Here is a 13,310-nt window from a genome sequence, read left to right on the forward strand (position 1 = left end):
ATCAAGCTATTTTGGGCGACAGTACACGAATAAGTCATGCTTTACGTGAAAATAAAACAGGAATACAACAATTGTCAACACGACAATAAATGTTTTTTCTAATTCAACCGAAGTCAGCAACGAAATAAACTAAAGCAAGTTGTGTTGTGTTATCACACCAACTGACAGTGTCATCTCGTCATCACACAAAACTGACAGACGATTTTTCGTCACACAACGAAATAGATTGCAACACAAGTTGTAGTGTGAAAAAGCGGGAATCAATAGAAATGGGCAATTACTGGCAAATAAGATCTAACAGCTATACTATTCGATACCACCGTGTTTTAGGTGTTGGCACTTTATGAAATTTATAAATTTAAACAGCATACAAGAACTGATACTGTGGTTATATTAAACTGGCATTGAAAGTTTTAGGCATTACAGTTCCTTGTTTGTTTGTTTTTTTGCTGGCAGCGTTAATAATTAATTAATAATGGGTAATCGCTTCTTTGAATATACTTTCGATAACCGTTTTCCTTGCAACCAGTTTCAGTTATTCACGTTTGTGTAGCTGGAATTAACGCTTAGGCAAATAATGCATCCGGAAGTGTTGTCATTATTTAATGACAAACACCTTTGTGTGACGTTTAAGCGAGCGGTTCCTAACCTTAGATTAATTTCTTGTCTTTCGCTGAACTCTTCAATTTAATCCTTCCAACCATCTACTTAGAATCTTTGTTAATTAAAAAACTTTCCATCAAACTTCAAAAACTTCCGGTTAAAGCGAGTATAAGAAACAACAGTTTAAGACAGGAGCTGGGGGCATTTGCTATCATTGAGGGGGCACTGTAGAATAATTGGGCGATTGGGGGAGGGGGGCGCTGGGAGAAGGTAGAGCAGTTAAAACGAAATAATACGATTGGGTCATTTTTGTCATCCAGCGAGTTTGGTTAGTATTCACTGTATTGGTACTTTGTTTTGCTACGTAATTTCAATAATAATTATCATGATAATGCCACAATGCATCGACCCTGGGAGTTAAAAACGGGGGCATTAAAATCAGTAAAAAACACTATGCGGTTGGAAATGATGCGTGACTGTCACAATACACCGAGCATGACGAAACAGTACATTTGCAGTTTTGACCCATCACTGGTACCAAGTTGAAAGCAATGGGCCCCGTCTGCAGCTAGTGGTATCATGATGAATTAACTCTTGGCATTTAAGCGTTAAAATATCAATTGTCACATTGATATTGTACGTGACATAAAATCATTTTGATTTTTGTCGTTTTGAAGGGGCGTTTATAAATCATGTAGACCTGAAAGGGCAGGTAGCCTACATGAAAAAAGGTTAAGAAACACGGGTGTAAGTCATGCAAGTGTGTTTAGGAAATAATGGGTTTTAAAAGTCTGCGACAGGTTTAGATTTAGATTTTTTGGTTTCTTATTCAAGTAAAGCATAATTATTTATTTGATCATACGCATGTTTATTGTTTATTTTGACTAACTTGGTCGTAAGCAAGCAAGGAAAACAGAAATGAGTTGTCAGAAGTTGTGTGAAATAAGCCAAAACTAAGCTTTTTTACTAAGTAACAAATTATTTGTTTGCCGTCTGTGAACAAAAGTATGGGTTTACTATTTCTATGTGTGTTATGAAAATGGTTCTTTCTCAAACAAGATACAAAATAATAAATTATATCAGGACAAATATGGGCAAATGTTGCGGCTAGCGAAGCTGCAAAGTTTTTTTAGATGTTTTTGTCGCTGAATACTCCGCTCTAAAAACTTTTAAATTCGGCCGAAACCGAATTTTTATTGTATATAGTCAGTGCCTTAGGCTTTGTAATCAGTTATTTTTGATCCTTTCCTAAAAATACCAACCAAGTTGTCAGAATTAGAAAGCTCTGTCAAGGTTGTGGTCTGATTTGTTTAGATTCAATTCATCACGAGATCGTTTCGGAAAAAATCTACAAACACAATAACTCACATACAGACCTGCTAATTTCCAAAAGGTGGCGCAACGGAGCATGGGCTTTTACTGCTGAGTCAGCAATTATTGACATAAGCCTATGCTCCGTTCTGCCACCTTTTGAAAATTAGCAGTTCTGTATGTAAATTCTTGTGTTAGTAGCTATACCATTTCGATCTTGCGTGTTGGCCACCAGCAACGCTAGAGAATTAGAAGTCGTGAAAAATTTTCCACATATCGAAAGTGTTTGAGGCGAAATATAATCTGGTAAACAGTTTATTTGCAGAAACCTTTAAAATCTTAAACATGAGATTAAACTGTAACAAGACAATGTTGCAAAAACATTAGAAATTTTGAAAATAAATCTCTTTTCGATAACTAGTGCCCAATATTGGTAATGCAGTGCGTAAACTATTTAGAGTTTAAGTTAAAAAATTTGCGAAACTGCAAGTAAAGCATTCCCTGCCGCCTGTTTAAAAGTTTTGGCTAAAAGTGGCTTATGTGTGGCAACAGAATGTGCGGAATTTTTCAATGACTAATTGACCTGTTTCATTTCATTCGTTAATTAACTTGTCATTTAGACTCGCTCACAGTACTTGCCGAGTCATCAGTTTAACAATGAGTCATATTTAGCAGCAATGAACTTTTCAATTAACCGCTTAGCTTGGAGATAAGACTTGATACCGGAATTTCCCCAAGGAGGCGGGCAAGTCACTGCTTTACAACTTCGCCTCCTACACATTAGGTCAAAATAATGTCAGAAATGAGTTTGCAGGTTCTTTGACATTTTTCCAGGCAAATTATTAGTTAGTCTACTTAAAAACTTCTTAACCTGGGCGGTAAAGTGTCATACTATAGGCATTTTGCATCATTGAGTGGTCGATTTGAACTTTAGTGTTGTATGAAACAAATTTGGTGGAAAGGTAAAAATCTTGAGAGTGTATAGTTAATGGTCGAATCAAACCCTGGCTCGTGGGCCAAATACGGTCCTCCTGTATAGCCTTTGTGCGGCCCGCGAACACTTCTGCATACAGTCATAGATTGTAATTTGTATGGCCCCAAATAAGACGTGATGACCAACGCGTTGATATTTTTAATAACGTTTAGGCTTTAAAACGTAAAGTCGATGAAAACAACGAATTCAGCCCTTCGATAAATAATAGTTCATCTTTTCTCCACCCATAACTTATCAAACCCTAATGTCTTGGACCAACCTGGCGTAGTCAGAGTTCCTTGACCTTGGGCCACCTTTTCCAGTTTCTTTTTTGAGAGTTTGGGTACAGAAGTAAAAGTGCATGTATTGTAAAGAAGATACATTTGTACATCTCGTTGACACAACTTTTTCAAACAGGAAGTTTTCTTAAAATTAGGTTTTGTTCTGTGAAGTTTATTGCTATATTTTAAAGTTATTAGTTACAGTGGCAATTTGTTTGTTTTTTCTTCATTCATAAATTTATTGGTACCATCTTGAAAATAATCAATCGGAATAATTAAGACTTTTGGTTTAAATAACAGGGTAGTGTGACGTCATAGTAAAACGAAAGACCGGAACACGTCATCAAACCTTTACAAATTCTGAAGTTTTTTTTAGCAATTTACTCGCTGGGTTGTCGATCGTTACTTTTACGTCACACTTACGTTCCCACCTATGAAATTGCGTCACTGCAAGCAATGCTAGTAAACACGTGTGGTCATCGTGTGCGCAACCAAGGAGGTAGTTTTAAGATTTCAAAGATAACAAATGTACCCGACTGGACCACGTATGATTACGCAGACTGATTGACGATATTGAGTCGTCCTATGAGTAATTCGTATTTATCCGGAAATCTAGGGTCGATTTAAGTTGTGTCGAAAAACCCGAAAGCGAAATATCGCACTTTGACGTTGTGTAACATTTCAAATGAGCCTTTTAGTGGTTGTGTGTGGAAGAAGCCTGCCAGAAAATTGACAAGCGGATAAATCATTGGGCTTTCTGCAAATGTCAAAATTATTGCAACTGTGCGTGGCTTGTGAAGTAAGGACCGACATTTTATTCCAAAGCATAATTTGATTCAATAACACACAATGTTAATCGTGCCAATTTTACCATCATTTTTTATTTCTCTTATTTTTTCTCTTTTGTTTTATTTAATTTGCACTTAACAGTTGTATAGCTTTAAGATCGGTAACGTTACATTTGCCTGAAAATCTCCTTTTTAATTTTTCGAATCAAACAAACTATCCCAACAAAAACTTTATTTCAGATGTCGTCGAATTTTGCTGGCAAATATTTTAAAATATAAGGTTTGAAAATCGAATTATTCTTTCCCTGACGAGGCAATGCAAAATAGGTGATTTATTTAAGTGCCATCGTAGCACGTTTGCTCTTTATTCGTTAAAACAGTGGTTCATAACCGGTAGAAAATTTTGCACAGCGAAATTGTGTAAGTCAATGGTGCCCAAGTTGTTGTTTTACTTCAATATCTGAGTCATAAATCTGATTATTTGGTCACAAAGATAACTATGTTCAATCAAGTAAAGACAATCATTCATAATGCACGGTACAAAACATCATCATAAGAATAACAGAGGGCGAAATTTGACATTGGTGATTAATGTCACTGGGAAACTACACCAGAAAGGTTAAAAACCACGGAGATAAATCATGGCGACTAAAGAGCTTGTTTACAACAGAACTGCACAAATTACCCCTGAAAAAACATTTACATGCGGCAATTTATAACGAATTTTTGACTCTGTTGACATTTTTTTGCTATTTTGCTATTTTGGTAAAGTCGGGGCTTCATAACGTTTACCAGTCTTTTAGCGCTATTTTAAATTTCAGCTTTGCAACACATTTTAGGCGATTTTTTTAATAAACAATTCAGCATGTAAGTACAGTTAAAACTAGAAAAAGTAATTGACGAAATATTGGACATTAAGGAATAGTGTATCATGCTTATCAGGGCCAGTAGGTTTACCAAACCACCCCACAACGTGTTTTGACCTACTTTCAAACAGGTTGCACAAACTGTCAATAGGGTTTGATGTGTTTACTACCAGTTGATATGACATAAGCATAACTGTGTGATCGGTAGCGAGACTAATCAATAGCTTAATTAGTCACACTCTCTACGTAACAGTACGTTGTTTCTGTATTTTTTATGACGCAATAACGGATATGCAGGTAACGGAAGAAACGCATCGGTATGTGTGGGCTGATTTGTCAAAAGGTTCGTTTGCCTTTAGGGTTGCGTAAAAATACTTGAAATTTTTAGCACAGGTGGATCGTTTTTAGTGGGTAGTAACATTGTGCCTATGGTGCTTATGGCCCGATTTATGTGACGTGTTTTAAATACGCATTGAGTATGAGTTAGATTTGCAGCTTTGGGCTTTCATGTTTTTATCTGATTGGTACTAAACTTTAAATTTCAGCAAATGTTCTGAATCTCGAATACTTTTTTATGTGTTTTCTTTTTTTCGTTTCTATTATAAAAGCTTGTGGCCGTGCGTTTTGCTGACTAACATGCAACAGTAAAAATGTTTGCAACCACTTTTAGATATTATTTTCCTTGTTCTGTTATTTTAATGGCATTCTAAACTTGAATTTATTAAATAAAAAAACATTTTGGTCTGTTAAATATTTTTATTACATGGTCTAAGGCTCTAAGCTTATTAGGCCTTTTTTAAAAGCTGAATCCATTGCGATTATTGTGTTTTAAACGCAATGTAAGAATGGTTTAAAAAACATGTTAGACAATGAGGGTATTGTTTGGTGTAAACAGCTGTAGTCCACGAATTGTGATCAAACAAAGCGTGATTGGTCATTGGCCTGGAACTGTTCTAGTAACAGTTGATTGATGAAATAATAGTAGAATACGTAGTAGGCATTGTGATTCATGCAATGAAATTAATAAAACTTACTGTCATTTGTAGTAAGTGACACTGTCATTAACACAAAACCGAAAATACTTAGGGATAACTATGTTATATATAGAGCTTATATAACAGTGTTCTATGTATAAGCTATTGCTGCCCGGCATAGTATAGGGTAAATGCGCTGATGAAGACGACCTGTATAGGACGCCGAAACGTCGGAATAAAACCACATTTGCCAGAAGAGCTCTTTAAACTTGATAACAGTGTTCTGTTGAAGATATGTCAAAAATATAGACAGAATGAAATAATATCAGCAAATGAAATAGATAGGAAAGTGTATCTTATTAAACAGGTCACAAAGTTGATCTATTGAAGACAATTAACTGTCAAATTGTGCCAAAAATGACAATAAAACGAACTATATTATGTACATAAAAAAATTACGAAGACTTCAAATGCATTTTGTTTAAAACAATAATTTTTCATTTTAATAGTACAATATATTTCTCTTCAAAAATTTAAGAACTCGTGAAGGGCCAAATGTCAGTTTGTTAAAACCAATTTTGAACCGAAGAATAAAATTTCACTACATATACTAACAATTCGTTTCATTTTTTTAGTTAAACTTTAATATTTTTGTATTTCAGAAGCCTAACACTAAACATTTTCACTGCTAAGTTCCGTAAAGGTAAGAAAAAAAGCAAGAAAATGGGAATATTAAGCATCATTGGTGATCGGACCTGCGTAACACTCAGCCTTCTAAGCACTCTTCTCTGTTTTTCACTGATTCTGGCGTTTGCTGTCAACAATAAAGTGCAATCCATCAAAGCTTTGGGTAAGAATTCACCCCATTGGGCCTAAAAATGATGCTTGGACAATAAAAATTTAAAATTTAAAACAATGTAACGTATAAGACGAACTTAAAAAGTCAAAATTATTCAAAGCTATACTCTGAAAGAAATATGTCCTTCTGCAATCATTTGTGTATTTTGTCTGTTTGGTATTTGTTCAACTTTTTAATAATTTTAGTATATTATGGCTCAGTTGTTCGTTAATAAAAGATTAAACGCTACTGTGTTTTAATAACAATTATACATTCTTTTGCAGGCAAATGTTTACTTTACAAGTTATATTTTGTATTCTAGGACTTTTTAACAGCAATCCTGATGATATTTCGAAGAAGTATTACATCGATATTGCCCCGGGAAAGACAATGGTAAAAATACTGTTTTCTTCTGAAAAAATACGTTTCTTCACAAAATGTAAACCATATTGATGTGTTTAACAGTTACGTGTTAACAGTAACAATTGTGTTTGTTGCGTCACTAACGTACGTGCTTTATTGCTGTTCGATGACTTATTCCTGTTTGACCGAAAGTAACCTCTCGTCTTAATGTGTCATCAAAAAGGAATTTTAACACTTGGTTTTATTTTGCAGACCCTGATCGGTTGGCCAATTGTTTTGGGGTCAAAGATTTTGGCCGCTGCTTGGCTGATTAAAATGGGAAACAGAGGGACAAGAGTATTTCGTAAGGTACATTAACTTTAATTATGTGTAAATTTTCAAACAAATTACACTTTGGAAATAAAATTTATAGGGTTTGAAAAGCAAAGCACCAATATATTTGTTTCAAAAAGTACGATTTTTAAGAAATTGGTTATATATGTTGTGTTAAAAATAGTTGACTTTAAACCGATCAAACAATGTTTTCTTCGAAAGTACAAGACATAATCCTAAACCAGTAGTTCTCAAACTGTGCGTCGTTTCAATTTTCCAAGGGCGTCGCAGAATAGTTCCGTTTCGTAACTGTTTGTTGTTGTATCAATAAATACAACTTTAATATTGAGTTTTCTCATTAACTTTATTTGCTGGTGCGTCGCAAGTCCAGAAAACTTTTCCAGAGGCGTCGTGACAAAAAAAAAGTTTGAGAACCACTGCCCTAAACTATATAAGCCCAAAACCCAGGCCGAACCCATTTTTTCAAAATCACAAATCCCGAATTAGGTTCTAAAGTTGGTAAAATTACCGCACAAACGGTGCCGTGTGTTAAGTCAGACCCAAATCAAACCAGTTTTACACAAACCTGAAAGCCCGGCCCGACTACCAACTCTGATACGAAGTACTGCACTGGTATTTTTATACAATAAAGATGCGACTCTAATCAACATTTTTTGCCAGGAATTCTACCTGGATTGGATAGCCAGTATGATCCTTACAATAATGTGGATTTTTCATTACGACCAAGAGCAGCACATCATCAATGTACCAGTAGTTGGTCTCGTCTGCTTCTTGTCCTACAGGGGACTAGCACAAGTCGCACAGAGACTTGAAGCCACAAAAGCGGATCTGGAAAGCCTTGGAATCGACCCCTTGTCAGGTGTGTGGACAGTTTTAAGCTCTATTATAAAATTATTTCTGTCTCCATTAAGCAACAGCTGCACTAGGTTTATGCACGCGCATTATAGATAACAAATAAATATAAACCGGTTACTTTTAGAGCAACAAAAATAAACTATTTCTAAATCGGATATATTTGTTATTTTAAACCCAGGGCTTTAAGGGACGATATTATATTTATTTGTACACGCAGACTATTATGGTCACAATTACCACAAATAGATATGTAGGTGCCAAATACAGACACCGAACACAAATTATTTGACATTTATTGATAATTATTTACACAGATGTTTTCCAGCTTTCCCCAAGGAGTAAATTCTAGACGTTTTGAAAGATTAAAAAAACTGTATGATTTTCTTTGACACGTGTCAAAGTTTTTTACACGTAATATGTTTTTAGACCTGTTTCATTAAAAAGGCGAGTTAATGTTTCTGTCGTTTTGTCACAGTTGAACACATAAGAAGTAACGAAAGACCGCACATTTGTGACGCCACAAAACGAATGTGACGTAATAATAACACTACTGGATAATTGTTTGTGATGTCACACATTAACATTATAATGCCATTATAACAATAATCAGATATCCTGCATCTAACACATCGTTGTTGAAAATAGGTGTTGAGTTACAAAAAAAAACAATTTTAAATATTAATCAACAACAGAAACCTAAAAGTTAGCAATTAATATTCGATTAACTACGTCACCATCCTATAGAATATATGCACACACAAAAACATTAAACTAAAAAATGTGCTCAGGTTGACAACGTAAAAGTGTGACTACGTGATTAATGCAACCAACAGTAGGAGAAAGAAAAGGTCATATATCGGGAAAAGTGTTTAAAGCAAACAGTATTTTAGCCGCAAACTGTTTTTCTAAATTCTCTGATGATCAAACAATCGATTTTATCAGTCCAACCCACATAGCCTAATTTCCCAGACAAGTTTATTTTGAAAAACCTTGATTGATCACTTGCGGTCAAAGTCTGTTTAAAGTCTAAAAGTTGGTTAAATTACTGCGCAAATGATACTGAGTGTTAAGTCAAGCCAATTTTAAACAAATTTAAACCCGAACCCGACACGAAAAGCCCGCTTCACTTACAAATCTAGCAGGATCGGGCCTTAACAAATATATTGAATTTCTTAATAAAACGTACTTTTTTACAAAGCGCCAACCTCACTTTCTTGTGACACACGCTTGTAATGACGGTGTAGCTGCAGCGCGTTTAGCTCTTATCCACCAATTGTGCCATCCACTTTTATGCGCTTCATAACGTTTTAACTTTGCGCAGCTATTTCCGGCTTGGTGATTGTTTTAGTGCAATTGTGTCGCTATGTTTTCTTTTACCAAGCGAATTAAACTCAATTTAACTTTATTTTTGCAGCTAAGTCGATTCGCTTGTTGAAGCTGTTGGTCATTCCATCATCTGTATTTCACTCCGTATGGGCTACAACTGCAATGATGTCAACCATTGCTTATCCAATCGCGTACGCTCCTTCAAGTCACGTGAAAGATGCAATCCCAATGGGTAAGATGGCTTACATTGGCCAAAGTGAACCATTGTATGTTCTATTTGAATAAGGAATTGGTGAAGCTAAACAGGCAAAGCATAGAAAACTTTTGTTTGAAACAAAGTCGTCGGATGCGCCATTCTGTGCAGCTATAATGACAGTAATGTTGCAGGTGCTTGTCTTGTCTAAATACTTATGTTCTGGATTTAAATGTGGTTGTTTCTCTAAAGATAATTAATAGACTAAAACACACTAAGACTATGATTATATGTATGCAAAAACAATTGCAATACTTCATTAGGAAAAGCCCTAAAGCGTTTTTGGCAAAGCAGTTAACTTATTAGCAGCTTTGCAAAAAAATTCTTAATAGTCACCTAGTAGTCAAAATTATTCCAAAACCCGAGAGTACAGAAAATAGAAGCCCGAAAGTAAGTTTAAAGTTAGATTTATCAAAAAAAATTACAACACAAACTCAACCGAGTGTAAAGACTGGACCGAATCAAACCCTCTAAAGCCCAAAACCTAGTTTAACTAAAGCCCAAAACCGACCCGACTTACAACTCTGATTAAAATGCAAAAAAAAAACGTAACCGGTCTAGGTACAAGTTGTCCAAGCTGCACAAGAAACCTGCGTATACGTACTGTCGTTGTGACCGTTAGATGCCAATCAACTTCATCAATATTAAGGAATCAACTTATAGCTTATGTTATGTTCGCAAGTCACCAATGCTATTTCCATTCGCGTGTTTAGTCGATATTTCACTCAAAACGTTTAAGCCAACTTTAGCCTGTCATGATTGCCGTATACATTGGTCAAAACCCATTAACCTGAAGTTCTGACGTCATCACGCTAAATTAAATGACTCGTGACATTTTGTGAGCTCCATGGCATGACCTGCAGTAACCACATGTCGAACTGAAAACACCCACAAAAAAGACAACTTTTCTTACATGGACGACGCTCAAATTGAAAGTTTTAGTTTTCAAAACGTTACGACTAAATAAAGTACAAAATACCGACAATAGACCACCACGACCTTTTTTATTTGTCTACAGAAAAATATTGGGGCTGTTATGTAATATTATGAGCTGGTTAATAACGTTGTTAAAAAAATGCTGGTGACTTCACAGTAGTTAAAATAGTAGTTATATAACAAACCATGACGTTATATACCGAGTCTAGCTGGCATTGCAATATTGGAATGCTTAGGAGACCGGCTCGGTATAACGCCTTCAGTGGGCCTGGCGCATTGTGATTTATGAGTGAGTGTGCCGTGATCGCTGGTCTGCATAGACGCTTTAGGGCTGATCCTATATTAATAAATTTGTTTATCTTAGCTTAAACATTTTCAGTTTATTAAACCACAACCGTTGGATGTTGTAGGAATCCTGAGCGTTGGATCTTGTTCAACCATCGGACTGTGGTACATGATTCTCTTCCAAATGTGCTACACTGCTCTGGATCTGACATACGGGCGACACACCGAGCACATCAAAGTAGTCCACCCCAGCATAATTGCTGTGATCACCGGAACTTATCTCTCAAACTATCACTCTGATAAAGGTAAGCCGATCCGTTTCTGCGGTAGCCTGCGTCAGAATGCGAATAATCTTATTTATTTGATCTGTATTGATAATATCAAAAGCCTGTGCAATATTTTTGTCACCAATTTGGAATTTACTTGTGTAATGGGCGCAACTTTGGGACAAAATTTGATAATTGATGAATATTACCAATGAAATTTTATCGAATATTTTGTGGTTTAGGAAAATTACTTTAATCATTACAGTATCTGGCGCTATATATATGTTTATTAGGTAAACTAGATTGACATAATACAATGTTGGTGCCCTGTCACTATTTTTTGACTAAGAATCGAAAACTCATTTTGTCAAAAAAAAAACATTGTCGCATTTTAACATGAATTTAGAAATGCGAATAGTGAAATTGGTGCAGTTTTGGTGATAGAATTTTTAACTAAACTGCACAAATTTTCGAGTAGTTTAGCGACAAACTCGAAACAGATAACGGCGGATAATACAAATATTCAGAAAAAACAAACGGTGGGTAAAAACAATACATATTCATTCCGAAAAACTTCCAAGTACTTCCACAGAACACGGATATATTGACAGATACATAATATTTAGTCGGGCAAACGGGTATCGAGCGGAAGTAAGGTCCCTGTACTGCTACGTTTGTATAAGATCGAAAAAGATTGTGGCAGAGACGGCTCCTGTCTGGAAAGTTTATCCCAAAATGGCCGATAACCTCAACAATTATGTGCATTAGCGGCCACCGTCTTGTCAAATGGAGCGATTCAAGGGAAATTTTTATGCGAAAAACTGTTATGTGAAAGGTTTTGATCCTTGGGGGGCCTAAGATTATTTAGACTAGTTATATTTCACACGGAATTTAAGGTAATTTGCCGATAGATGGTTTATTTGTTCGAGCATTTGTGGTTTTGTGCAAAAACAACGGTAGCCCGAAATACCCCCACTATATTCCCTTTTATGAAAAATGCTTTCCAACCCCGACTTTGATACATCCGTGAAAATATTTCATAAATCTGTGGCCATCTCACGACACGCATGATATGTTTTCAACTGCATTCTGTTTGCATTAAGGCATATTTTTATTAGGATTATAAATGAATGGTCATGTTAAGCTCAAACAGTTCCAAGAAATACAAAGAATTTAAAAACATTTTTATAACCGTATATAAACGTATATTGCCTCGTCAGCAGTTTTTCTTGTAAGTAATCAACGTTTCGACGTCCCAAAAAGGCGCCATTATCAGGATAGTGCCATATCATGAAAGACAAATTTCTTTTAAAACTTCAAAATCATCATAACACACAAAAACAGAGATTCCAAGCTTGTGCCGCAACAAACTGGCACCGACGTAGTGAGAAAACATAGTTTAATGGAGTTATTGTTATAGTTGGTGAAAATATTAACAGCTGCATGCATGTTTGTTTTATTGCAGGAATCACCGAGAACAACATGATGTGTTTGCTGATAGCTTCATTTTCAATAGCAATCTACTCCATGAGAAGTTGGATCAGCAAAATGCTCGAAAATCGAAAGAAGACTGCTTGAACAATTTCTGTGGCTATTTATCATGTTTCGGACTTTTAGTTTTGTTCAACCTTGTAAAACGCATTTAGTGTTATTTACCCTGATGAAGGCGACCTGTATAGGACGTCGAAAAGTTGGAATAAAAATACAATGGCCAGAAGAGCTTTATAAATGTGTATGCTCTTTCGTATTTGAAATTCTTAAAACAAATTTGGTGTATTTTATATGAGTGTACCGTTGTCGCTTTTCCGCCTTAACGCTCTTTCGCTGATCCCAGTATGAATAATTGTTCGTAATTGTTAATGTGCTGTCGACGTGAAAATATAAATAATTAAAAAAGTTCCAAAAATTGAATCATTTTTTATGACTTTTATTGTGTAAAAAGAGCAGCACATTCATACCCAATATATTATATCTGCAAAGACATTAATGCGACCTGTGTAAGCTCGGACAGAATCGTGTACAACTTACACCACAAACTTCATTTTAATTCCCTTGGGAG

General features: G+C 35.5%; 1 protein-coding gene across 1 annotated transcript; it reads left to right on the forward strand.

Annotated features, from left to right (window-relative positions):
- The first annotated feature begins 6,462 nt into the window (after nucleotides 1-6,462).
- On the forward strand, nucleotides 6,463-13,157 carry LOC145204972 (uncharacterized). Its single transcript, XM_080077591.1, has 7 exons — nucleotides 6,463-6,646; nucleotides 6,957-7,027; nucleotides 7,250-7,345; nucleotides 7,991-8,189; nucleotides 9,600-9,743; nucleotides 11,111-11,290; nucleotides 12,717-13,157. The coding sequence occupies exons 1-7, from the start codon at nucleotides 6,520-6,522 to the stop codon at nucleotides 12,827-12,829; spliced, it is 930 nt and encodes a 309-aa protein (XP_079933717.1). The 5' UTR covers nucleotides 6,463-6,519; the 3' UTR covers nucleotides 12,830-13,157.
- The last annotated feature ends 153 nt before the right edge of the window (nucleotides 13,158-13,310 follow it).

This window comes from Phallusia mammillata, chromosome 8 (genome assembly GCF_965637545.1).
Source record: "Phallusia mammillata chromosome 8, kaPhaMamm4.hap1.1, whole genome shotgun sequence".
NCBI lineage: Eukaryota > Metazoa > Chordata > Ascidiacea > Phlebobranchia > Ascidiidae > Phallusia > Phallusia mammillata.

Bases quoted from the DNA above. Each gene is read 5' to 3' on its own strand.
- LOC145204972 (XM_080077591.1), top strand. From the start codon at position 6,520: ATGGGAATATTAAGCATCATTGGTGATCGGACCTGCGTAACACTCAGC. The intron at 8,190-9,599 runs GTGTGTGGACAG...TTATTTTTGCAG, and splicing joins TGGAATCGACCCCTTGTCAG to CTAAGTCGATTCGCTTGTTG. The intron at 11,291-12,716 runs GTAAGCCGATCC...GTTTTATTGCAG, and splicing joins AAACTATCACTCTGATAAAG to GAATCACCGAGAACAACATG.